The 26164-nt window shown below is 38.3% G+C and overlaps 1 protein-coding gene across 1 annotated transcript in view; it reads right to left on the bottom strand.

The window, feature by feature from the left end:
* Nucleotides 1–26164, bottom strand: part of LOC139739854 (LIM domain-binding protein 2-like) — a 101307-nt gene that overhangs the window by 10543 nt on the left and 64600 nt on the right. The window contains 6 exon segments of the mRNA XM_071650455.1: nt 2204–2355; nt 12365–12470; nt 14201–14278; nt 16844–16966; nt 19839–20011; nt 24221–24323. Of these exon segments, the coding sequence (XP_071506556.1) occupies nt 2204–2355; nt 12365–12470; nt 14201–14278; nt 16844–16966; nt 19839–20011; nt 24221–24323 (735 nt within the window).

Raw genomic sequence — 26164 nt, 5'->3', positions numbered from 1 at the left:
ATATGAGCCAAATCAACAAGATACTACTTGGCAAGGAAATGCACAAGATGTTCTAGGACAATGAATTTTGTGATTTGACCAAATTCAAGGTTTGCATTGCTGATGCACTGAGCCTGTTCCATTTTTTGTTTCTAAATAAACAGAACAACTCTCTTCAAATCCCCATTTATGAGCAACAATGTTGTTGCACTGTCAAATGTGTTATTTCTTCATTTCCTTCCTGTCACAATTCAGGTTTGTTTGTAGACTTTGTGCCACCTCACATTTCACACCCAATCCCAAACAACAGGAGGTGATGGGCTAGCAGATGATGGCAGATGACTAAAAAAATCATTTAGCGTCTAAGAAAACAAAACGCAGTCTATGTGCCGTAACTTGAGGGCAAAATAAATTGTATCACGTTTTATATCATAATGTAATGACTAAAATTGCACAAGGAAAAAATATTCAAGTGACAGAATGCTAGACCTTTTTCCAACACGTATTAACAGAAATGTTAAAAATTGAAATACAAAGATTTTGGCTTGTTTTCCCATATTATAAGGATGGAAAAAAAAAAATCAATTTTCTCAAGATTTCTCAAATGCTGTTGTGACTGACGTCCAGAAACTTAACAGAGCTGGAGAGGGGACCACTGGAAAAGGAGTCTTAACACGATAGTCATTCACATTAATGATTATCACCATAGCAACAGCCAATCAGCTGTTATAATTTTTTCATTGTTTGAGTAACTGCTTTCAATGTTTATTGTCATTATACATAGCAAGACTGTAATGCACTTGACTGCAAATAATTAAAAAACCTACTGAAACAAAGTCATTCTTGGTATGAACATGTGAACAAGCAAATGGTGAACTCCCAAGCCCCATTGAAGCAGTGGGGTTCAACAAATTCAGGATCACTTCCAAAATTTCTTTTGGTCACGTTACTGTGTCTGTACGAGTGCTTAACTACAGGGGAATATACCCATCATCAAGACAATCTAATGATTGCTGATTGTTCCACAGTTGTCCGAAACATTTCAGGCAGGAATGTTATGTCACATCATACATATCCTTAAGGGTGACAATTAGAAATAAACTCACAAACTCAACCTTTGTTTCACAAGCTGTATTACATGTATCATCTTTATTGACTAGTTTTGCATCAAGACCTAAATTTATTGACTAGTTTTGCATCAAGACCTAAATTTATTGACTAGTTTTGCATCAAGACCTAACTTTATTGTAAGTTTGTAGCAATCTCGCAATTACATCTCCAGTAACTTATGTCATAATGCACTGGTGTTCCTATACAACAAGCAAAGAGCATTTCTGTTCTAGCTGAAAATAGGCGCATAATGAGCCACTGTGAGTGCGTGACTGTGTGTTTGTATTTCATTCCAAAAAAAAATGTAAATCATGGGGAAAAAGTTGTCTCTCCATAATAATAACATCGCTCTAAAGGCAGCATATTTATGTACAGCATGGGAAAATGCATTCTACATGGTACTGAAGAAAAATGAATAAATAAAAATCCAACATGAATGTATCATGACACATCCATCCAGCTATAGTTATAATTCAGTTTTGTTTTTATCTTAAAGGGGGGGGGGGGATGATGGATAGATATCTGTAGACCAGATACTGGTATTAGGCAAGTCACAAAGCATATTTCCTGAAATAAAATGTATATACACAAAAGTTGACTTCATAGGTTGTTGTCCACTGATACCTTCTTCAAAGCCCAACAATATCTTTGAAAACAAAGTCACAAACCATAAACGGCTGGTCACGAAAGATAATCACATTGCACTGATGAAAATCATATCTATCAATTGTTCATGAGAGCTGTGGGGGAAAATAATCATAATAATGACAGAAAAAAGAAAAACAAGAGAGAGAAAAAGAAGCTATGTTCAATCATTCAGAAATGACAAAGACAAAGAGATGGCACATGATTCAGTTAACAATGGATGGCAAAGCTCTGAGTGTAGTACACAGGATATCAGGAAGAATACACAGAAATGAATTCAACTCTCATTTCCTGTCTATGCATGTCTAGCAACAGACAATATTATCAGAAACTGACTTCTCAAAAGATAAGTCTTTCAGGAAAGAAGTGAAGGGCTTCATTTTTTAGTCTCTTAACGGAAAGACAGTCAAACAGAATGCAAAAACCATCTCACAACGGTATAAACTAAAAGCAAGAAGAGATGACAAACCGTGGGCATGCCGTCTGAGCTGAATCCGCCCGGCGACTTCTTCTTGCTGTTCCCGCCACCGATGTTGTTCATTGGCATGCTGTTTCCCCCCGTCGGATTCATGGTCGTTGACGACTTCCTCTTGCGTCGCTTCGGCTGCGGTCTGTTGGTATCTGCAGATGACATGAAGACCAACCAAGGGCACACTTATGCAGTGTGTGAACGCTACTCACGTCAGTGTGAACAGAACATTTCCAATGTGATTACAATGCATGTCAGTGTAAACAGAACCACATCACTGTGATTACAATGCATGCCAGTGTGGATACTACTTAGAAAATGTATCTTGCCATCATAATACAAGTCAGTGTGAACATGATTTATGTAAATGTGATTTAAATGTACATTTGTGTGAAGACATAGTCAATATTCTTTATTCGAATGCAAACTTAATATGCTCACAGCCTATTATGTTTATTCATCCCGTCCCCCGTGTTGCCTCACAGATTGCCTGAAACATGATTGCAGTGGCCACTGGAATCATAATGGAAACCTACATTTACATGAAAAGTGAGGATTGGGTTTTACACACTTTCTCTCCCAAAACAAACAAAACAAAACAAAACTAGAAATGTCGCTACAGCGACTGGTTATACCCCCGCCAAACAACATTTCATAAGCTTTGGTCAAAACAACATTTCATAAGCTTTGGTCAAAAAACTGAGGAAGTAGTTAAATCCGCAAGATCTTTCCTTGATCTTCTGCCATTAATATGCCGTTACCATGGCAACGTACTTTCGGGTACTGTCGAAAAATGCGTCTTGCACATCTACAACCAAAGGCACACATCTGTACCAAGTTTCATGGAAATTGGGCAAAAACTGAGGAAGTACTTTGCAACACAAAATTTTCCATCATTTTGGCTCATAATATGTGAGCTGTTACCATGGCAACATACTTTTTGTCACTGTCAAGAAATGTGTCATGCTGACCTATATCCTAAGACAAACATTCAATATGAATTCCATGAGAATTGGAAGAACACTGATGAAGCAGTTTTGCCATGAAGCATTTTGCCCTATATTTTACCAATAACATGCCGTTACCATGGCAACGCACTTTTTGCCACTGCGGAAATATGTGTGTTGCACATTAACATATTCAGATGAACATCTGTACCTAATTTCATAAAAATTGATCAAAAACTGTGGGAGGAGTTCGCGACGCAAGATTTGTACCCATTTTTGCCCATAATATGCCGTTACCATGGCAACGTACTTTTGGGTACTGTCAAAAAATATGTCTTGCACATCTACAACTCAAGGCACACATCTGTGCCAAGTTTTATGGGAATCGGTTGAAAACTGAGGAAGTAGTTCGCGACGCAAGATTTGCAACGGACCGACCGCCCGCCCGACCGCCCGACCGTCCGCTGATTCCTATATACCCCCTTCAAACTTCGTTTGGCGGGGGATTAACAAACAAACAAACAAACAAACAATCAAGATATTCCAAAGCAGAGGACTAATACCACTCTCACACTGGCGCTATGCATTGGTATACAAATGACGCACAGGTCTGAGTGCGTCAGTCGGAATTGTGTGCATAAGGTAACTATGGAATGCTTAACCCACGAGGCGAAGCCGAGTGGGTTTAGGCTAAATTCCATAGTTACCGCATGCACACTATATTCCGACTGACGCACGAAAAGACATGTGCGTCATCTGATTTACAGAATGGGTAATTTTCTTGTCAAAAACCCATTTTTCTATCGTGTTACCCGATGACAAAATTACTGGATGCATTTCATTTTGGCTTGCCGTAAACGGGCATGCATACCCGTACTTACAGTTTTTACTGGATGCATGGCCAAGCTGAGTGCGCGAATGCTTGCTTTAGTGCGCGAACCTTTGTTACAAGTACGCGTACTCTTGCTGAGTGCGCGATAACATGTTTACCACTGTGACTCAGCGTGCGGCCAGTAAATATGAACACATAGCTCTCGACCAATCAGATCGCAGGATTCTCGCTACCCATTCTATAATTTCTTCTTGAGCTTCCAAGAATTAAGGGGGGGGGGGGGGGGGTAAGGCAAATTCAGAAAATCACAGACAAATTTCTGTACTTAGCTTTCACACCAAAACCAGATGAAGCCCACGCAAAATCTCCGGTGCAAAAACCTCTACCCTTCAAAGTCGGCAAACTGTTGTATGCATCAACTCCACAGAATAGGCAGTGCAGTAATGTGTGCGGCCACGTGGCTTCAATTCAACAGTAGTTCACCAGAAGAGCATTTCACACGGGAGTTTCTCGCTTAATTATTATCAAACAATCATGTGTCACCTCCATCTGGGGTGAGAGTCACTTTTACTCCATTTTCATTGGTGTTTCAGACTCAATCAGAAAGACTTTGAGACAAAATTCATGTGATGCTCAGGGTATAATGATGATGATAACAGTAAAAGAAAAAAAAAAAAAGATTGCCTGGTGTGCAGAATCTGCAGACTCAATTCAAAATACCTCTCCTTAGACACTAATGTCCTTTTACTTCATGAAAGCATTTCTTTCAGAACAGTAAGGGCTTAACTCTAAATGTCTCTCTCAAACACTAATGTCCTCTAACTTCATTAAAGCATTTCTTTCAGAAAAGACAAAAATCAAAGCAGGAGAACATGTAATTTGCCTTTCCACGAACGAAGCGTAAACGGAAGAATCCATGGCCAATGGGATCAAGAAAGAACAAGAGAGGCACAAGGTGAAAAACAGGACGGAAAGATATCACAAAATCTTTATGGCTTCTTTGTCTAAGACGTACAGGTAGTCATGGTGATGGCTTCAAATAACAATGCTGAAGTCGAGCGTTTTTTGTTGTGGTAGCTGTCTGTTTTGTTTAACATGCTTTCAAACTTTTCATAATACTGTTATACAAATTTCAGGTCCCTACCTGATTGCTTAGAAATCTTACATGAACACTTGTTTGTCTGGGCACTGTCATTTCAAAGGTTGACAAGTTTGGCCTTGGGTGGATTTGGTTTAGTTTGGTTTGTCTGATTTGGTTTGGTTTTTGGTTTGGCTTAGTTTGGTTCGTCTGATTTGGTTTGGTTTTGGTTTGGCTTAGTTTGGTTTTACTTTGGTTATTGGCATGTTTTTCTGGTTTGGTTTGGTTTCGGTTTTGGTTTGGACGAGTTTGGTTTAGTTTTGCTGTTGGCTTGTTTTTTGGGTTTGATTTGGCTTGGTTTTGGATTGATGTGGTTTAAATTGGTTTGATCTTTGAAAACTTGACCATTTGTAAGAGCATTCTAAAGAATGCACCAAGTTCTTTGACAATGGCTCTCAATTTCCAAAAACCTTTTCGGTTAGTTTCTGTATGGTGACATACATTCAAACCAAACACCAGGTTTCAATTGGCTACTTCAGGACACTGCCAAGTTGCCGTGGTAACAAATAAAATTGGAAAGAAAATGACAAGCCAAACCCAACATTATTTGCCCTACGACTGCAACAACTGTGGTATAATTGCAAGCAATTTTGATCTGACGCCCCTTTGCACATGTACATGTATGTGAATGCTTATATGAAGAAATTCTGCATACCTGTAATATTTGTTCATTACAGCAACACCGTCAATTTTCAAATTTTCTCTTCTACTCGAATATCTTCCTGAAATTTCGGCAAAGTAATTCCACTGAAGTTGCTGTTTTGACCCGACTTGGGGAGAAAAAAGTTTGATTAACATTGCATGAATACTTTTCAAGGCTAAGCCAAGCCTTAAAAATTTCAGAAATCAACCTTTTTGTTGCCTTCACTAGACCTAGATCAAGATCAGAACAAGAGATCTGCCTTATCATGATAGCTTTAATGGTATTGCCCTAAGTTTGGTTGAAATTTATTTGAAACAGCTTTTGAATTCTTGTTTGAACTATTATTTGCAAAACGAAAAAATAGATAAACTGAGTCCATAAGCTTTCCTGTATCACACTCAGAGTGCAAGAATTTTTTATTTTTTCATTTTCATTTTATTTTTTTACTTTTTAAAATCTATCATGTTCACATCATGAATGCAATACTGACTTGCCATACAAGGCTTACATGAACATAACACACGTATGGTCACTCATACAGGAATATAAGATTTATATAAGGTCCTCCATTGTTGAACTACAAATATTTCTCTTGGAAGATTATATTTATCCAAACACAGCCTAAATCCTTCTGGATAGGTGACATGTAGAAAAATATCACCCAGTCTCATTCTCTGATGTGCTGGGGAAAAACAACCCTGACTTATTTGAACAGAAAGTGCTCTCATAATTCATGCAGGAAAATTAAAAAGCTGAATCTTCCATATTCAAGTGAAAAAACATGTCTGTTTTTCTTATGCAGGTGTGTTTGTCTTGTTTTCTTTTTCCAATTCTTTTTTTTTTGAGCTGTAAAATAGAACTTACACATAAAATATTTGTTCCCTTTAAAACTGGCCCTGACCTCTTTCAGAAAAGAAAGGCTAATCATGTTGTGTTTTTTTTTTTGGTTTTGTTCTGTTTTTATATCACCCATACAACTTCAGGCAATTAATAGCCCACACTTATCATTCAAGCTAGGAAAACACTGAGAATCTTAAAGGGATGGTATAGTTTTGGTCGAGATGGGGATTCAGGTTTTAACTTTTTGAGAGATAATTAAAAACCACTTGTATGAAATATCAAAAAGCATACAATTCTGAGAGGAATTAAAAGTTTATATGATGAAAATCGGTTTTGATATGGCTGAGATATCCAAAAATAAAGCAACACACAGTAGTCCTATTAAATGAAAGGTAGGTCCCATCTCTCGCAAGAAGTTAAAATCTGAGTACCAATCTCACTAAAAACTAGGATGGGGGAAGAGGTACCCACCTCCCTGCTTTAAATGGGTGAGTACTGTAATTGATTTTGAAAATGCTTAACACTCATGCTAGCCTTCCTTAATTCATCAATCAGTGAAACCTCCCTTGAAATTTCAATAATTGTTCAGATTCTTGAGATAAAAAAATACTTATAAACAGTGAATTTCTCGTGATACATTTCAATGAGCCCCAAGAGTTATAAAGCCTAATGCTGATACTCTAATCTGTCGGCTGTTGTAAAACGGAAAGACAAGTATCTTGCCAATCACACAGACTTTAATAATCCAAGAAAGATATCATTGGGAATCTTTTTTTTTCCCACCAGAGAACAGATACTTCTGACTGTTAATCTCTGATAATGATACGAGGTGTATATGTCAAATGATTGGTGTATCTATTTCTGCAAAGTAAGCTGTATGGTGAAACAGAAGCTGAAACTGTGTGATAATTTGCAGCAATGTGGATGCACCTTTGCACATACATGTGAATGTGAAAGAAAACCCTAAACTATTCCAATATCCAAAATCCTCACACATGTATCATTACCGGGGGAGGGGGCATATAAAACAGATAAATATTGCACTTACAAAACTATTGTCTTGAAAAGAAATAGTAGTAAGGTGTACGACGTTTCACTCGCTACTGCTGAGCTTCGTCAGGTATGAGACACGGTGGTGCATGCACACAGGTTATAGCGTGTATGTGGACATGGAGTTGTGCCTCTCTCACACACCGGACCTCCATTTTATGTCCCACCTGAGGAACAGAGTGTTTTGCCTCTTACTAGAGGGGACGGTACAATTACACAAAACATTGCTAAGTGGGACCCGGGAATCAAACCGGGGTCCTTTGGATCGTGAGGCCGACGTGCTACCAACTGAGCTAACTCACCGCCCAGTTGTACAGGTTGCACACCAACTCATGGGTAGCAATGTGCCTCTGTCTTAAAGGAAGGCCATGGCGCTATATGATGTATTTACATTAAAGGGAATCAGGTAATCACTATTCATTAACAATTACTGTACAGGGCATATATTTAGCGAGTCTAATTTTTCACGAATTGGGACTTCCCGACAATTTCGCGAGTAGTTACATTTGCAATTGTGGCGTACAGCACTGAACGGAGAACTGCATGTGTGCAAGTCACATTCATGTCAGGGTCAGAGTTTAAATTTTCGAGTGTTTATAAATTCGCAAATGGCACCCGACTTGAAAAATCAGCGACAGTAAAAACCTCACGAAATTTTTGGCGTATGCAGTCGTTTCCAGACATCTATCAATGTGCCACTTGGCAAAGAAAGCACTCCAGCTTGTGAGCCAGTCGGCGCTCAAAGTACAGAAAGGATTATGCACTGACAAGAAATCATATCCCTGTGCCAACTCAACTATCACTTGATATCTCTCAGAGGTCGGTGTCCTCTCATCACATTGATCTTGGGATATGATTAATACATGTAATTTAATCTCATCAAAATTAAGGTCGTCTGATCTGTAATCCTATATCTTGAAAACATAATGTGCATGGACTCTTCTCAACGGATTTCTGTTTGAGGCCATCATAGATAAACGATTCCAATCAAGTTATCAGCAGATCATTATGTTGTAACGAATGATCCAAGTTCGAAATGGAAGAATGCACCAGAAGTTCACGGCAACGTCATAGGAAAGGATTTGAAATGCCAAATCTTGGTGTGTTGGCCAATCTTACGACAGAATGCCATCATCTGCGTAATCTCTGCAAAATTTGAAGACGACATCACTCAGACAGGCTGAAAATTCCTCTTCCAACATTTGGACTTTGCTAGCAATATATAGAAAGGATGTCCCAAGGAACTTGACTGGCAGTCCCAATATTCCAGGATCATGAGTTGTTTTGGAGTATTTTGATATCAAAAGTGTACAAAAACTTAGAATGGAGTACCCCTATTCTCTCATACTCGTATTCCTGAAGCGCCTTCCCATTCAGTAATGGGTAGGTAGGATGTTATGTGATGATCAATTATGCTCTAGCAATCATATTTTCCAACAAGCTCCATGCAACTCACTCTTGTGCCAAGGATTGATGGATGCTGCTATGGTATGATTTATAATCAATCATGAATATTATGTAGCAACGACGATTAAATGCGCTCTTAAATTGCACCACTGTCGGCAAACCATTTTGGCTAATATTTCACATTTTTGTTGTTACTCAACCCAAAACCTGTTACTTCACATATTTCTTATTCAAGTGTTCATTTTGGAGCAAAAAACTACTGTCTCTGAAGGTATATGATTATGTATTACTTTTGAACAAAACACCATGCTGAAGATAGTATGCAACCAATCCAAGGAAGACATGAAAGGTGCTCTTCCCTCTTTCGATCTGACAAACTACCCAAATCAGATACACGACTTGCTCTTCAGTAATGATGTTAAAAACAAAAGAAAAGCAAATAGCATACTGTTTGTCAGAGAGATTTTACTAATCAAACCTTGGAGAAGTTCGCAAAATAGCCACCGTTTCCGCTGCACAATCATTAGTAGGATTACAGAAGCAGTGACTAAGACATAACATCGGCCTAATCATCTCAATCTTAACCTAACTTGATATGTTTTTCTTCTTTTTCTCTCTCTCTCTCTCTCTGTACACGAGACTACAGGAATAATGAGCTTCAATAAGAAAATAAGTGTGCATATGTGTGTGTATGTGTGTGTGTGTGTGTGTGTGTATGTGTGGATGTGTGTGTGTGTGAATATGAATACACATATGTGCAGATGTATGTATGTCTGTATGCATGGATGTGTGTGAATGTACTTGTATAATGTATGTATGTATGTATGTATGTATGTATGTATGAATGTATGTAGGTAGGCAGGTAGGTAGGTATATAAATTATGTATGTATGCATGCATGGATTGTAGGTTAGCATTCCCCTGATAATCACCTGCATAAGTTTACCATGTGTTATCATTTTTTACTAACATAGTATGGGGAAATGACTAGATTTCAGTGGTTTAATTCTAACTTGAGGAACTGCTACAAGTGTGACATTGCATACATGTGTATGTAAACTTTCCATGAAACACACAACATGCATTGCCTCCCGTCAGATGCCAACTGCCATAAAAAAATCAAATGAAGAAGCATGCTGTAGTCCAAATAAAAGCAAATACCAAAATCAAAACAAAACAAAACAAAACATATGTAAATGTAAGAAATCAATGAGGAAATCTAAGAATTAAGAAAAGAGGGTAAAATATTATTTTATCAAATCAAAACATACACAAAATGTCATCCACGTGTGACCCATCACCATATTACTGTTACAGTTGCATACATTAAAGCTTGGAAAACAGTAAGATAAAGCAATATGGTTGTAAGACTGCAACATTTTAAAAGAACAATAGCATTGCACTTGAACAGCCTTGTTTTCACATTTTCAAGTTCAAAATTTTCAATTTTCCAAATGGTTGTAATGGTTTTTTTTTAACTGACCTCAACACTGTTGATTCTTGTAGCCAATCTTTGTTCAATTTGGTTTTTTTTTTTTTAGTTCTTTTTAGTATTTGGAAATGAAACGAGAATTGGGGCTTAGGCTTTGCATACTTTGAGCGCCAACTGGAAGAGAAAACCTCAAAATGTTGTACACACTGTCCAGGGTCCCTGGCACGGAAAATGTTAAAGGGACTGTACAGTTCTGGTTGAGGTGAGGATTTAGCTTCAAACGTTTTACGAGATATTCAGAAACTACTCTACGAGATGTCAAAGAGCATACAATTCTAAGGGGAATCAAAAGTTTATTTGATGAAAATCGATTTTGAAATGACTAAGATATCCAAAATCAAGGTGAAACAAAGAGATCCTAATAAAAGACGTGGCCTGTTGCCTTTTATTATTATCTCTTTTTTGATATCTCAGCCATTGGAAAACCGATTTTCATCAAATAAACGTTAAATCCTTCTTAAAATCACATGCTCTTTCATATTTCATACGAGGTTTCTCATTATCTCACTTAGGAATGTTATAAACCTGAATCCTCACCTCAACCAGTACTGTACAGTCCCTTTAAAGCTTAGTCTCTGGAGAACTTAGAGAATCAAAGACAGGCATACCAAAGGTGGCGACTGTGTCAGCATTCCATGGTGATGGGATACATATGACCTTAAACATGCACAGTAAAGGATGAATATAAGGTAACAAGCAGCTTTTTAGAAACCTGTCAAAAACCGGATGTCACGTCCCTTCAACGCAAATCAGGGAATCGCATGTGACTCATGATCAAAGGAAGGAAAATATCATGTGTGTGTATCCCGCATCGTTTCATATCAAAACAAGATATCACCTCCTCAGAACAGATGACAGAAGTCACTTGAAAAAATTGAAAGATGCAAACAAGGAGGTTTTCTCTAGACCTGACCACAAACTTGAAAGATTTCTTTCTGTAACTGCTTGCTACCCTACTCCTCTCCTAAAAACAAGTTTTAAAAAAATAATCTGTGGAAGGGTCTTCTAAACATATTTGTTTCACAAACATGTTTGTTTCTAATAAAAACATGAAAACCCAAGTTTGTATATCATAAATGAAAATAGGTGCCATTTGGACTTTAAAATTTGTGACTTCACAGACAAGACGGGAAGTGGTTTGCACCCTAGTGACGTGAAGTGATGTTGGATTGGTGAAACGGATGGAATATGGGTGTGCATTGGTTCAAGACAGTTCCATCATGCAGAATGGGGGAGGGGGGAGTAAGTGGGACCACTGTGCCCCACCTCTTGAATGACCCCCCTTCCCATAAAAAAAAAAAATTCCAACTTGATATAGTGTCTGAATAGTACCCAACAAATTCAGTCCTTTTCTTTAAATTGCATTGAAAAGAAATAAAAGGAACAAAACCATGCACCTTGTAAAACTTAAAAAGGTTAATACATGATTGCGGTTTGTGAGACTATGAAACGAAAGAAAAAAATACCCAAATCAGAACTTAAAACATAAAGGAGAAGGAGCAGGGTAGGCGCGCATTCCATAATGTTTTATGAAGTCTACACAATGACAATAAACTTTATTTACTTCACTGTAATTGTTTTCTGTATATCCCTTGTGATATCATCTCTTTTCTATCAAATAAAACAAACTGTTGCACAAAGCATTTGCATCCTAAGTGTACCATACTTTCATCCTTGTCAATGATGTGCTTTGATATGAAGTAATGTTTCCCCTTTTTAGCATTTTTTTCTTCTCAAGAACCAGAAATCAAGATTTTTAATCCCAATTTGACAGGTTTCCACCAAGGTACGTTACCAGGAGGTGTGACTATACGTTGCCATTTCTGGAACAAGGTGGCCTTGAGGCAGTCCCTTGGGCTGAGGTTGTACACCTTGTGCCGCGACATCAGCTCTTGCATCGGCTCCAGAATCACACACAGCTGGCCAGAGGGAGAGGAGATGATGCACACAAGTGATAAGAGAAAGAGACATAGAGAGGGATAGAAATATATGGAAAGAGAAAAGGGAGAGATAGACAAATATGATAAGAAGAAATATACAAAGAGAAAGAACAGTAAAGTGAAAGAGAAAGAGACATAGAGAGGGATAGAAATATATAGAAAGAGAAAAGGGAGAGATAGACAAATAATATCAAGAAGAAACATACAAAGAGAAAGAACAGTAAAGTGAAAGAGAAAGAGACACAGAGATGGATAGAAATAGATAGAAAGAGAAATGGGAGAGATAGACAAATATGATTAAGAAGAAACATACAAAGAGAAAGAACAGTAAAGTGAAAGAGAAAGAGACATAGAGATGGATAGAAATATATAGAAAGAGAAAAGGGAGAGATAGACAAATATGATTAAGAAGAAACATACAAAGAGAAAGAACAGTAAAGTGAAAGAGAAAGAGACATAGAGAGGGATAGAAATATATAGAAAGAGAAAAGGGAGAGATAGACAAATAATATTAAGAAGAAACAAAGAGAAAGAACAGTAAAGTGAAAGAGAAAGAGACAAAGAGATGGATAGAAATATATAGAAAGAGAAAAGGGAGAGATAGACAAATAATATCAAGAAGAAACATACACAGAGAAAGAACAGTAAAGTGAAAGAGAAAGAGACATAGAGACAGATAGAAATATATAGAAAGAGAAAAGGGAGAGATAGACAAATATGATTAAGAAGAAACATACAATGAAAAAGAGCAACAGAAATACAAAGAGAGAAAAAAAGAAAGGAAAGAAGGGGAGGGGAGAGTGAGGGAGAGAGAAAGGAGAGAGAGAAAGGTAAAATATGGTTGAGAAAGATAATGAGATTAAGAGATTAAAGGCAGAAAAATAGAGAGAGAGATAAAGGAGGAGACAAGATACGAAGGATAAATTCAGTCATACCATTTCTGATATTTTCCTTGGCTTTAGCCAGCTGCTTAATACTAAAACTACTAGAGTTACAGCTAACTTACCTTACCTTACCTTATTAAACAGCAATGACATACACTATGTATATCTTACATGTAAGAAGTAACACTGCATGAAATTAAATAATACATTTCTGTATGCACCCATTTTCCATTCAAGTAAAGGCACTGCTTACAAAAGAAAAAGTTTATCAAATCCATCTCCAAATAGTTCAATTTTGGTCCTCTCAAACATAGCCTGTCAGTCACAATCATTCCTTCTTGCAGAAAAAAAGAAGGTATGAATGAAAGCCAGTAGAGCAGAATTGAGTTGAATGGGGCCTGAGCTTCTGACTCTGGCAGAATCTTTAAAAGATTCTGCTAGGATTGAAAGCTCAGGACCCGTTTGACTTGATCATTTCTTCTTCTCACTTTGCAAATTTGGGGGAATCACAAAATAGGTGCTCTTATATGGGAAGGTTGTTCGCTTATTCCCCGTATCTACTCTTTATCTATATTGCACAACATGTATCCAACTCAGTCATTTAACATTTTCTTTCCTATTGGAGTTTCAGAGGTTCACTTCTATTCCCCCTGTTTCTTGACTGACATCCCCAACCCCTCCAAACTAACAAACCAATAGAAAGAATCCAACCAGAGATAAAGCTAGAAGGAATAGACCACTACTGTGTTGATCTGTCTGCAGCTCTTCAGCTGGCATCTGACAAAGTTTGAGACTCGCGACGACCTTCCGCCGGCGGAAACTCACCCTGAGGTAGTTGAGGGTGACGTTGGTGAGTCCTTGTCGAGTGATGTTCTTGGAGAGTTGTTCCAGCATGGTTGGGTCCTGTGAATGGTACTGAGAGGACGTGAGCAGAAGGGCAGCAATCCAACCAAAAAAAAGAAAAAAAAAATGGGGGGGGGGGGTAAAGGAAGGGGTGGGAGAGGATGGGGTGGAAAAAATAGGAATGAAGAAGTGGTGGGTCGGGAAGGGTTGAGAGGGGGTAAGGGAAGGGGTGGAGAGGATGGGGATCGGAAGAAAAAGGGGTGAGGAGTGGAGGGTGGGGGAAGGGTTGGGGAGGGGATAGAGGTAGGAGTGGGAAAAAAGGGGGGAGATGAAAGAAATAGGGGAAAGGAAGTGCAGGGTGGGGCAGGGTTGGAGAGAGGATAAGGTAAGGGATGGAAGAGGATGGGAGATGGAGGATAGAAGATGTAGGGGAGGAGTGGAGGGAGGGGTGTGGAAGGGTTGGGGAGGGGTAAAAGAAGGGGTGGAAGAGGATGGGGGATAGAAGAAACAGAGGTGAAGAAGGTTTGGAGAGGGGGTAAATGCAGGGATGGGAGAGCATAGGGGTAGAAGAAACAGGGGTGAGGAAATGGAGGGTGGGAAAGGTTGGGGAGGGGATAAAGGAAGGGGTAAGAGAGGATGGGGTGGAAGAAGCAGGGGTAAGGAAGCAGAGGGTGTGGAAGAGTTGGCGGGTTGGAGAGGGTGGTGGAATGGGGGAAGGGGAAGGAAGACAGGTGGGCAGAGAAGGGTTGGAAAATGGGGATAGGTCAGGTTGAAACGAAGAGGGTTTGAAGGGGAAGGTTGTGTGGAGAAATAGTGGGAGAGGAGAGCGGGATGGGGGAAAGAATTAAGGGTGAGGATGCAGGGAGAATTGGGGAGATTGCGGATAAGAAGGCAGGGGTGGAGAAGGGGGAACATAGAGGTTAAGAGGATCAAATGAAATACACATTGGGAGTGGTGGATTACATGGGGACAGGGGTGGAAAGTTTAGAGATGCAAGGATAGGAGGAGTTTGATATAGACAATGATAAATCAAATGGATGTCAAGCGAACAAATGGGAAATTGATGGGGACATAGGAAAGTTGTGAGCAAAGAAAAGGAACGTGGCAGAAATAATGGAAAGGAAACATATCAACCAGTCCATGGGAAGGCGACGTATGATGGGGAATTAAAGGCAGGATTTATAATAAAAGATGGAATAGATAGCATAAACCATTGTTTGCCAAAGAAGGAGGGTGTAGAGTATAGAATGAGTGAAGGGACACAAGTCATCATTATTAAGAATAAAAATTATTTGATGCGGTGCGGCATCCATGCAGAGAACAAGGTAAGGTTGAGGATAGAGTATAAAACAACAAACACATATGAAAAGTAAAACATCAATTCAGTCCAATACAAAACATGGAAGTATATTCAGAAGCAGAGTTTAAACATTTATATGGAAAGAATATAATCAGAAAGAATATCAAAATGTAAACATATATAAATTATCATAAAAATAAGCAGATCGCAAAATCAGAATTTGAATCATTGAATTTCAGACCACAATAACGAAAAGAGAATATAAATGAAAGGTAATCGATTCATCCAAGATAAAGGAGGGAGGATAAAAGGAGGAGTGATTGACAGAAGGGAGGATGGGGTGAAGGAATGTTGGAGAGGATGGAACATGCCACATTGGTGGAAGAAGAAGAGACGGATGGAAAAAAGAGAGGAGAGAGAGATTCAAGATGATCATGCAGTAATGATTTCTTCTTTTTTTTTTTAATGATGAAAGACAGAAAGAGTTAGAATGGTGCTGAATGGTGTGAAGTAGACACGCCTCCTGTAATTGGCAGACCACCGGGGGCGGCTTGATGACACGGGAGAGAAAGTCTGAAAAACTTTTAGTGCTTCATGTCGGTGATGTTTCATGTGACGGCAAGTGAAAATGACAGAAGTACGCAAAGAGAATAAAACATTGGAGTCTGACTGAGAAATGGGTGAAGGGAATACAGTAAGGTGAAACTATGACATAGAATGGACGGCCATGGTAATACCAGGAAAGCAGTAATTCAGCAGAGCAAAAATTGAACCTTTTTTCTTTGCAACACCACAAGTTTGTCAGGCAGAGTAATGTTGCCATTCTTTCAAATAAATGGTAGTGGGTCTTGAAAATTCACACTGATGCTAGAATATGACTTTTCTCCCAATTCTCACTAAATCCAAACTCAATATCAGGTCTTCTTTGATTTTATTTGACAATAACTATTTTAACTATTATTTGAGATAATGAGAGACCTCTTATGAAATATGAAAAAGCATATTATTCTGAGATGAATTCAAAGTTTATTTGATAAAAATTGGTTTTGAAATGGCTACAACCCTAATAAAACGTGGGACCCACCTTTTAATATGGTTGCTTTGTTTCACTTTGTTTTTGGATATGTCAGCCATTTCAAAACCTTATTTTCATCAAGTAAACTTTGAATGCATCTTAGAATTGTATGCAATTTCGTAAAGTTATAAAGTCATTTTTTAGTATCTCGCAAATAGTTAAAAGCTGAATCATCACATCAAGTAATATTATACCATCCCTTTAAACTTGCACATATCGGAGAAGCCACGCGAATGTGGCCTCAACCTACCTGAATATTGATGACGCTTCTTGGAATGAGTTCTCTGTGTTGCCGAATGTCAAAGTACCACGACCTTATGCGCATCAGATCGTCAAAGGTGAACTCAACGACCAGACGACCTTCCGTACAGACCTGCAGAAGGGAAGGGGTTAATTAGAAAGGGGGGGGGGGATGTAACAGGAAGGAAGTGAAGACATATAATATCAGCATGTAGGATATCTATGCATCAAGGCCTACTAACATGTAATGCCTTTGCTACTCTGGTAACCATGGCAACCATGTAACTGCTGATGATGGAACTCCTCCCACAAGGTTTGTGATACTGCATAATACTTATTAATGCCAAGTTTGTGCACCGACATTTGGACAGAATGCAACGATGGACTGAATACATGAACTGACATTTCGAACATTTCTCAAGAGCTACAGCTGTGTTTAAACTACAACATAATACAGAAATTTTGACTCTCTAATTAGAGATATTTATAAGCCCCCAGTCATTATTATTCAGTACGCAGTAATATCTGAACGCAATGGACACTATGTCAGTGAAAACACTGGCGACACAAAAGAAACAGTGTTACACTGGACAGACAAAATTTATGAAAAGAACTTATTTATTAATATTATTAATCAATATTGACAGATTCTTGCAGGAATTATCTTCACAGTTTTAAGCATTAGAGTACACATTTTGTGATGCCTTGTGGTGGAATACAACTCTTTTTGTGTTTGTCGATCACACATGTATGTGACTTTCAGTAAAGCAAGTATAAATGACTTCTGCAGAAAGAATCGAGACTCCACGTTGTCTTGTTTTGCAGATTTTGGGCTCATCTTGAGGGGCGAGGGCGAGGAAACCTCGCTGATGTTTCCGCCTCTTGTCATTCACTCACCCCCGTCCTTATCAGCCACCAAAATCCCTGCGCCCGATTCCCGGTCAGGCCAGTGACCTCCGAACATGATACCTCTCAGAGCCTAGTGCCAGCGTTCACATTGACATTGGAAGTCGATCGAGTCACCAAACTTCCTTCCTCCTCTATCCCTGGTCTTTCCCTCGGAATCTGTGACCGCACAAACATTGTCCCCTCTTTTTTTTTTCTCCCTCGCTCTCGTTCCTGTGTTCTAGTTTTTATTGAGAGGGAGTTGACTTTTCTGTCTGCCCTCTGTCTTGACACATCAGCAATCATTTATCAGGGTGTTTCTTCTTTTCACCAACTTTCAATTGGGGCAGCACAAGACCGATGCATGAGGTCAAAACTTCAGCTTGCTATTGGTGTTATTATTTTATGGAGGGGGTGGTTGAGGATGTGTCTCCAATGTATGTAGTTTATTACGTTGCTCTTATCAACAGTCACAAGCTGGCCTGAACAATAAAGTAAAAAGACACATGGTCTCTTATCGGTACATACCAGGTCTTGTTGGTGTCACTGTCCTACCACTCTGATCTATCGTTCTACTTGAATATCTCCCCTCTTCATTATCAAAGACGTTCCCATGTCTATCATTACATTTCTTTCTATGGATATTAATTCCAATGGCTATAAAATCAATGATAGAATTTCTTGTCATTGTTACTCAATGGAATATTTTTGTTTCCTTGTTCTTAAACCCTTTCAATGTACAGTGCCTATTTGTTTGTTTATTATTGTTGTGAGGCCAAAATAATAACATTATGCTGCCTGGACACTTTCAGGTTCAATAAAAAATGTCCACCCCCCCCCCCCCCCCCCCCCCAGTTATTTGAGCAAATACATTATAAAGGCATCATCTTCAACAGGAAACCATTTCAAAGTTATCCTTCTTCAAAATCAAATTATGAAAGAATACAAACATGGCACCAGTTATTTTCAACTAACTTTGAGGCACTAATTCATGAGTATTGTGAGCTACTAGTAGTGCTTTAATACTGGGCTTGAAGGGCATTGGCCCATAAGCATGGGAAAACAATTGCCAACAATTACAGAGAGTTTTTCACCCCCATATTTTTTTTTTTTACAACTTTACTATCCATCAAGTGTTAAATCCAGGATGAGCTGACTAATATACAGCTTCTCAGTTCCATGCACTTTACCTACATAGCAGCAGCTGGGTAACAACCCATCAACCAGGAGATTTTCAGCTGCTAACATGGTAATGAATCCTTAATACAACTTTTAACTTAAGGTATGCTGTTACTGACTACAATTTCTATTGAAACGGGGCTCAAGAATACGATCAAGGACCTATGTCATCAACTGAATATTTGGCGCTAAACCCATCAAAATTTGGGGTCCCACATACTACACAGGTTTGAAAATATTCAAAGTTATGATTAATCATACTTAATATCATTAATTAATGATAATATATTATATGCTAATAAGCCATAAGGTCCTAGGTAAGAGGTAGATTCTTTCTTACCAATGTTGAGTTTCATATGAATATTTTGATCCATCATTGTCCAAGAATCGCTGGTAAATACAAAAATAAAAGCAAGTACGAATGCAGCACTTTACAGCCACGTTTAATAGGCTAAATCCTTACAAGTTCTACTTTTTGTACACTGACACTCTCTATTCACCTGCTCCAGTTTGTTGCAAAACTCCATTCCTATCTTCAAGCCTTCAACACATCCTCACTCACGAGGAAATCAAAGTTTGAACGACCAAGGAATGAAGCATTCATGGGAAGATCCAACTTTTACTGTCATCGACCAAAACTTTAAATGAATCACTGAAATCCTCTTGAAAGGCACCCTTTTTCAATATGGCATAATAAATAAAGCAGGCATAATTTCTTTCTTCTTCTTCTTTTTTTTTTATGGGGGGGGGGGGGGGGTATAAAATAACGTCTTCTGTGTGTTCCCAGTCTTGTTTGTGTGAATTTTCTATTTTCTCTTCCTCTGATGCTGCAAATTTCAGTGCCATGAGCACCAATAAGTGAACCGGAGCACTATATAAGTAACGACCATCACTGAGGATCATGGACCGGGCGAGATTCATGAACCTAGAGGGCGCCATACCTTTGTGAACATGGGCTTGCCGTGGTGTGTGACCATGGTTGTCTGCTCGCAGTCTAACGTGATGGTCGTGTTGTGGAATGATTCCTTGGGGTGCTTTAGCAGGTAGTAGAGGTCGGTGACCCCGCCCTCAAACACCGTTCTGAAGTACCGCGGAATGAGGGTTCGACCAATGGCTGAAGAGGTAAACAAGAACAGAAAGAAGTACATTGGCGATTTTTAAGCAATTATCGTTTTAAAATGAAACAATGGGATGTTTGAGTATGAGGCAGAGACTGAAAATAACCATAGACGGTAGTGGAAAGAAACAGGTTAGTATATTTGCAGTGCTATTACGGCATCAAGAAGCCTAATTAGCTAAAATTTTGCACATTAACAAATTTTGTATAGTACATATGCTAATAAATCCTGATGGAATTCTCTGAAATGAATTTACAAGGCTGGTCAAATACAATTTTGTGGTTATCTTTAGCAGTAACAAGAATGTCTTGCATTATTTCCACAGTGGGGAATTGTTAACTTTTTCTTGTGAAGGGATAATACTTTTTTTCCCTAATACCTAAATGAGGTTCTTGATTCAATTCAACTCAGTTCAATTCAAATGAAATTTTATTTCCAATAACACGTTTGTTGTCGCACAAATACAATGAAAACAAAACGTACAATGTATTCCAACAAAAAAGTACATATATTATGAAACTAATTGTTCCAAATAATTGCATTGATGGAAAAGAGGGCCCCACGTAAAAGACAAGCTTGTCGGAATTGGGCCACTCAATACATCAAACTTACAATATAATAAATGTACAGGTATGGAAACTCACACACACACACACACACACACACACACATACACATGATTGCATGCTGTATACATCATCACATTTAGCAAGTTTAATCTTTACATCACATTAATATATGATTATAATTTTCTGTTGATCTAGGACATTTTGTTGAAATTCTGAATGCCAGAAAAATCTAATCTGTTTATCTTCTTTCTTAAAGACAACCATGAGAAACTAACACCCTTGATAATACTTGCAGATGCAACTGAGTATGTCATGTGTACCAGCAATCTTGATATATCTCTCATGAATATTTACACAAACACACACACACACACACACACACACACGCACATAAACAAATCAAAATTTTATGGAAGTGGATAAGATGCATGCATTGCTGACTGACTCTGTCATCATCACTAGTAACCAGACCTTAAATTTCTAATTCCTGCATTCTGGGGATAAAGCACTCTTGAAAGAGATCAGCAACCCCCAGATCACAGCCAGTGACAGACGTTCGCAGACGTCTATCGGATGCTAACTTAATCCTCTGGTATATGGTTACAATACTCGTATCTCTGCATGTGTGTGGGCGGGGAGGGGGGGGGCATAGAAATTAATACTAGACATGGATTTGTGCGTGAGTGTGTGTGTGTATGTGTGTGTGTGTGTGTGTGTGTGTGTGTGTGCTTGTGTTTGTATGGCTTTACAAGGACAGAGTACACACAAGGGGGAAATCCCTACAACTTACTTTGCATGTCTCATAACATCAGAAGAGTCAGAGTTGTACAGAAGTGTTGCCAATTTGAAGAGCAATGGAGTCAGGGAAACTACTACAGCAGCACTTGCAATCACAATTTATCAAATAGGCCTACACTTTTTTTTTTTTTTTTTTTTTTTTTTTTGGGGGGGGGGGGGGGGGGGGAGTCAATCACTTATGAATCCAAAGTCTCATTTCCTTTTCAAAATCCCACTTACCTTGATCCCATCTTTGGAAAACTTAATCTCAACTTATCTACTTCAAAAGAATCTCAGTGGCATTGTTATATAATTGATTAATCTCCCCCCCCCCCCCCCCCCCAACACACACACACACACACACACAGGGGCATCAGCTTTTCAGGAATGAATGCAGGAGGCCATGATCCATTTCCACCCAAAATGTAAATGTTGATCGGGCAGTAATTTTACATATCTATGCATTTATGTCAATCCAATTATAAGGAATTTGGCAAAACATTCCAGCAGTAATCGATATATATATGCGCAGATTGATCCTAAAGTTTGCTTCCCTGGCATTCGTCTTCTGCGATGGATTAGATAGGAGATTTGGTTAGAGTGGGGCACTAACGGGTTTTGTCGGTATCTTTGTGCCTTCACAATCTAGTCTAGATTGATTCCAAAGTCGTTGTTCTCTGGATTTGTCTTTAAAATGGAGATGGGCTGCTTTCTTTTCGTTACTCCATCATCCGTTTCACAATGGAATCTCCAAAAGTAGAAAAGGAGAACGGTAGCTCATGAAATGCTGAACAGAAATGCAATCAATCAGGAGACGAAATGCAAACACTGGAATGCTTAGTCAATTTCAATGAAACGGATACTAAGTTAAGTATAATTTTCACCCACTCCAGCAAAGGACAGAATAAAATCTTATAACTTGGTCGACCATCTCCCTTTCAATCTCTGCTCCATGAGATAACTGATGCCCTATTAAAGTCTGAATCTTTATTTTAAAGGGATGGTACAGTTTCAGTTGAGGTGGGGCTTCAGGTTTCCAATTTTTTTGGTAATAATTTTTTGAGATAATGAGAAACCTCTAGTAAGAGCATATACTTCTAAGAGGAATTCAGAGTTTATTTGATGAAAATTGGTTTTAAAACGACTGAGATATCCAAAACAAAGCAATCCTCATAAAAGGTAGGACCCACCTTTTATTAGGATCCCTTTGTTTTACTTTTTTTGTGTGGATATCTCAGCCATTTCAAAATTAATTTTTATCAAATAAATTTTGAATTCCTCTTAAAATTGTATGCTCTTTAACATTTCATAAGGTAGTTTCTAAGTATCTCGCAAAAAGTTAAAAGCTGAATCCTCACTTCAACCAATACTATATATCATCAGATACTCAACATCTATATGCCCAGTGCCAAGATAGTGATGACCTGTTAGCTTGTCAAATAAATCAAGCTAACTGCTTTAACAAAAATCACAGCTTTTGCTTTAGATCTAATTTCATTAAATTCCAAGTAGAGCTATCTGCCTCACCTAACCCCTCCCGTTAAGAAATAGAAATGTAAAGAAAAAAAAGAACACATACAGATTTTGTGATATATCTCTTGGGCTTTATGAAAGCTCAATGAAAACATCAATGGAGTCAATTATTGAGGCTTTGTGAGATCGTAACCCCAAAAATGATGAAGAGGATTTCAATGGGGGGGGGGGGGGGGGATAAATGAGTTACTGTAGACATCACATAGAGAGATGGTTACAGCTGCACCACACTTCATTGTCATTGACCCATCTTTATTCTCCGCCTAAATCCATCATTTCAGCGATAAGATCAGGATCGGATCATAAGGTCAGTGGCTTTGGATTCATCTTTTTTCCCCATTTACTGCCCATTGTAGATGGCTTTGTCCAGTGTTTAATGAGGACAGCTGACCAGAAGGACAATGAAGTCATCATTCTCCAAACTTGCCAAAGTTGACAAACTCATTGAATAGATAAAAATAATAATAAAACTGCATCAATAAACGACAGTCAGCTGGCCAGGCTCGCACAGTACAATATTTTGGGGGAATTTCAATCAAAACGCTCATTATAAAAAGGAGTAAAACTTTAAGCAGACCATTTGCAAAAAGTTTGTCTGACTTAAGTATTTTTTTTAACAGTGGCCCTAGAAATATTGAACAAATTTTCTTCATCTATCCACAGAACATTACTTTTACGTTAGAATCACATGATTTGCTATGTGAATTTAAAGTAGTAAATATTTTGGAAATAGAAAAGCATGGAAATTAAAAGACTTTGTTATTTTATTATTATTATTATTATTTTTTTGGGGGGGGGGTATACAATTCTTTGGAGACTAAAACATAAATTTAGTTGCCACAAATTAAATGTTTCATTATGTATTTGAGAAGTGACATCATTTGAAGCTGCAAATGTTGTATACACCTATGCAATTTTCTATGTACTTTCCCTTCATATTGTAATTGGAGCCAGTGAACTATAATTCCCATCAGTCTATACGATATCAATTCACCCTGGCCACACTACCCTGACAATAAGAAGCAAATGTACTTAACAAGAACTCAATTGTAGATTGTGCAAGAATAATTTGAAAATGCTATCATTGCTACATTTTGTCTGTAACCATTAGAAATTATACAAGCTCATTCATATAATGAAGACCTGTCTTAGATTATGAATGTAGACATTTAAATTATAACCACTGTCTGAATTCTAGTGTATGAAGCTAGTCCCTCAAAAAGCGCATGTATCATGTCCTTTAACGATTCAAACGTCATCGAGAAACACATCTACACTTACAAATCAGTGGTAGGATGACTACTGTGTTTACTTATAAATACTCACTATATCTCTTAGGACCATCTTCAAGGCAAAAACATAGCGTGAGGGTGGCATCGTCTTCGAAGAATTCTGTGGCGAAGGCATCCCACCAGAGATTGTCGCTTTCCTGGAGAAGGAAACAAGAGAAGAGGAAAAAAAAAATGCTGCGGTTACCAGTCCATCTCCCTGAGAAGTTCACTAGTTCAGTCAACCTCACTGGTTACCATGGTGACGGTAGAGTCTAGGAAGGCATCAGTTCAACTGTCTTTATTCAGGAGTTCTCTACTTGCAGTGCATGTGTTATGGAAAGAAGCAGGAAGGATAGCTAGTCAGACAGGTGGAGGATGAAAAGGAAGCACACAAAAAGAGTAACCATGGCAACATGATCCAGACTAGGTCCTGTTTTGTTTCTCCTGCATCAATTACTAAACAAATTGATGCGTATCATCATCCTTTCTTTCTTTTTCAGGATGCAACTTCAGTCTATGTGTCATACTTTAATTTACAAGTCTTGTATCTTTATTTCTAACGTTATATTGTCATAACACAATTCAAGACTGACCAAGTACATACAATATCATAATGTCACTCTCGAGCTAAAATTTGTGTGCACGAGATTATACTTCTGGCAAGAAATCATCTAGGTATATCATGTGTACTCAAAGATATTAGGAAAAAACCTTTGATTTAGATAAAGAGTTGAGTCACTCAACACTTTTAACACAATCTGTTTACCGCAAAGTGCAGACAGATTACCAGATTAGGATGTGGACCCACTGATATGAGGTGGTACGACTGAGGCTGCATTTAGCAACCCTCCCATGTTTGAAATTTTTCAACACAAAATATCAAAACATGTTTGCAAACGCCTTTTGGATCGCGTTTCTTGAGTTGTTGTACTTATCAACTCTATTGTGAGTCAATTGGGAGGCCTTGTCACTGCGTAGGCTCTCCATTGCACATCTTGACCCGAGGAACAGAGATGTGTAGCTGGCAGAGGTTGGCGTGGGCAGGTCTCCTATCTCAAAACATGTTTCAACTATACAAAAATGTGCTTTTGGCTCAAACGTGTCTGCAATCACACATTTTTGGCATTTCAGAAACATGTCCCTAACCCAATAATCAAAACAGCTTTGTGTCCATCAACTGCCCAAAACCCCCTGTAAGTTGTTTGAAAACCTTGATTCTGCACCAGAAATGAGTTGATCAAAGATTTAGTAGCACCATCATAAAGTACTGAAATATGAAGTAAAGTTATTCAGCCATCAAAGGAGTGGACACTTTTACTGCCACTCTACATAAATACAAAGATAAGTAAAAAAAAATACATATATAATTATATTTGCAGACATGAATCCTAGCAGAGTAGAGACGAAACTTCATATATGTGGGACTAGGGTGTACCCATATACACTCTTTGTACATCGCCATGACCTTTGAGTCAGCAAGAGAGGGAAAGAAGGGGGAAAAAACAGGAATTGTAGCCCAAGTTCAACTGATGATACTATTTCATCCATCATTACTCCTAAGAAAGAAAGATTAAAACGTTGGTGAAGGCATAATGTAGAAACCCTGGATGGGATTTAAAAAAAAGACGAAGTGATTATTGCATTTCAATATCAGCTATGTGGTCTGTGAAATTGGAGTCAAATCACATTGAGGCAAGCTAATGCAAATGGCATTTATTTTGTGAGTGGTCCAGTTCACAGTATATTGGGATCTAATGCAATCCTTTATATGAAGCCCAACGCCCTATATCGCATGCTATCCAACTCTTTGTTCATATGTGTCTGCATCCATTTCAGCTGTTCTGACATAACGACTTCCTAATTAAAATCAGCAATTCAGAAACTACAGAAAAGAAAAAGGAAAAGCCTTTTTAAACAATAATAATGCAGGCTGCAAGTTTCTAGTACATTTACTATGAATAGGTAAGAAAATGAAACACCATTAGTTTCTATTCTGGAA

The sequence above is a fragment of the Diadema antillarum genome, unplaced genomic scaffold (genome assembly GCF_040938485.1).
Source record: "Diadema antillarum isolate AM-2024a unplaced genomic scaffold, OU_Dant_1.0 seq00000821_RagTag, whole genome shotgun sequence".
NCBI lineage: Eukaryota > Metazoa > Echinodermata > Echinoidea > Diadematoida > Diadematidae > Diadema > Diadema antillarum.
This window is presented reverse-complemented; position numbering and strand designations above follow the sequence as displayed.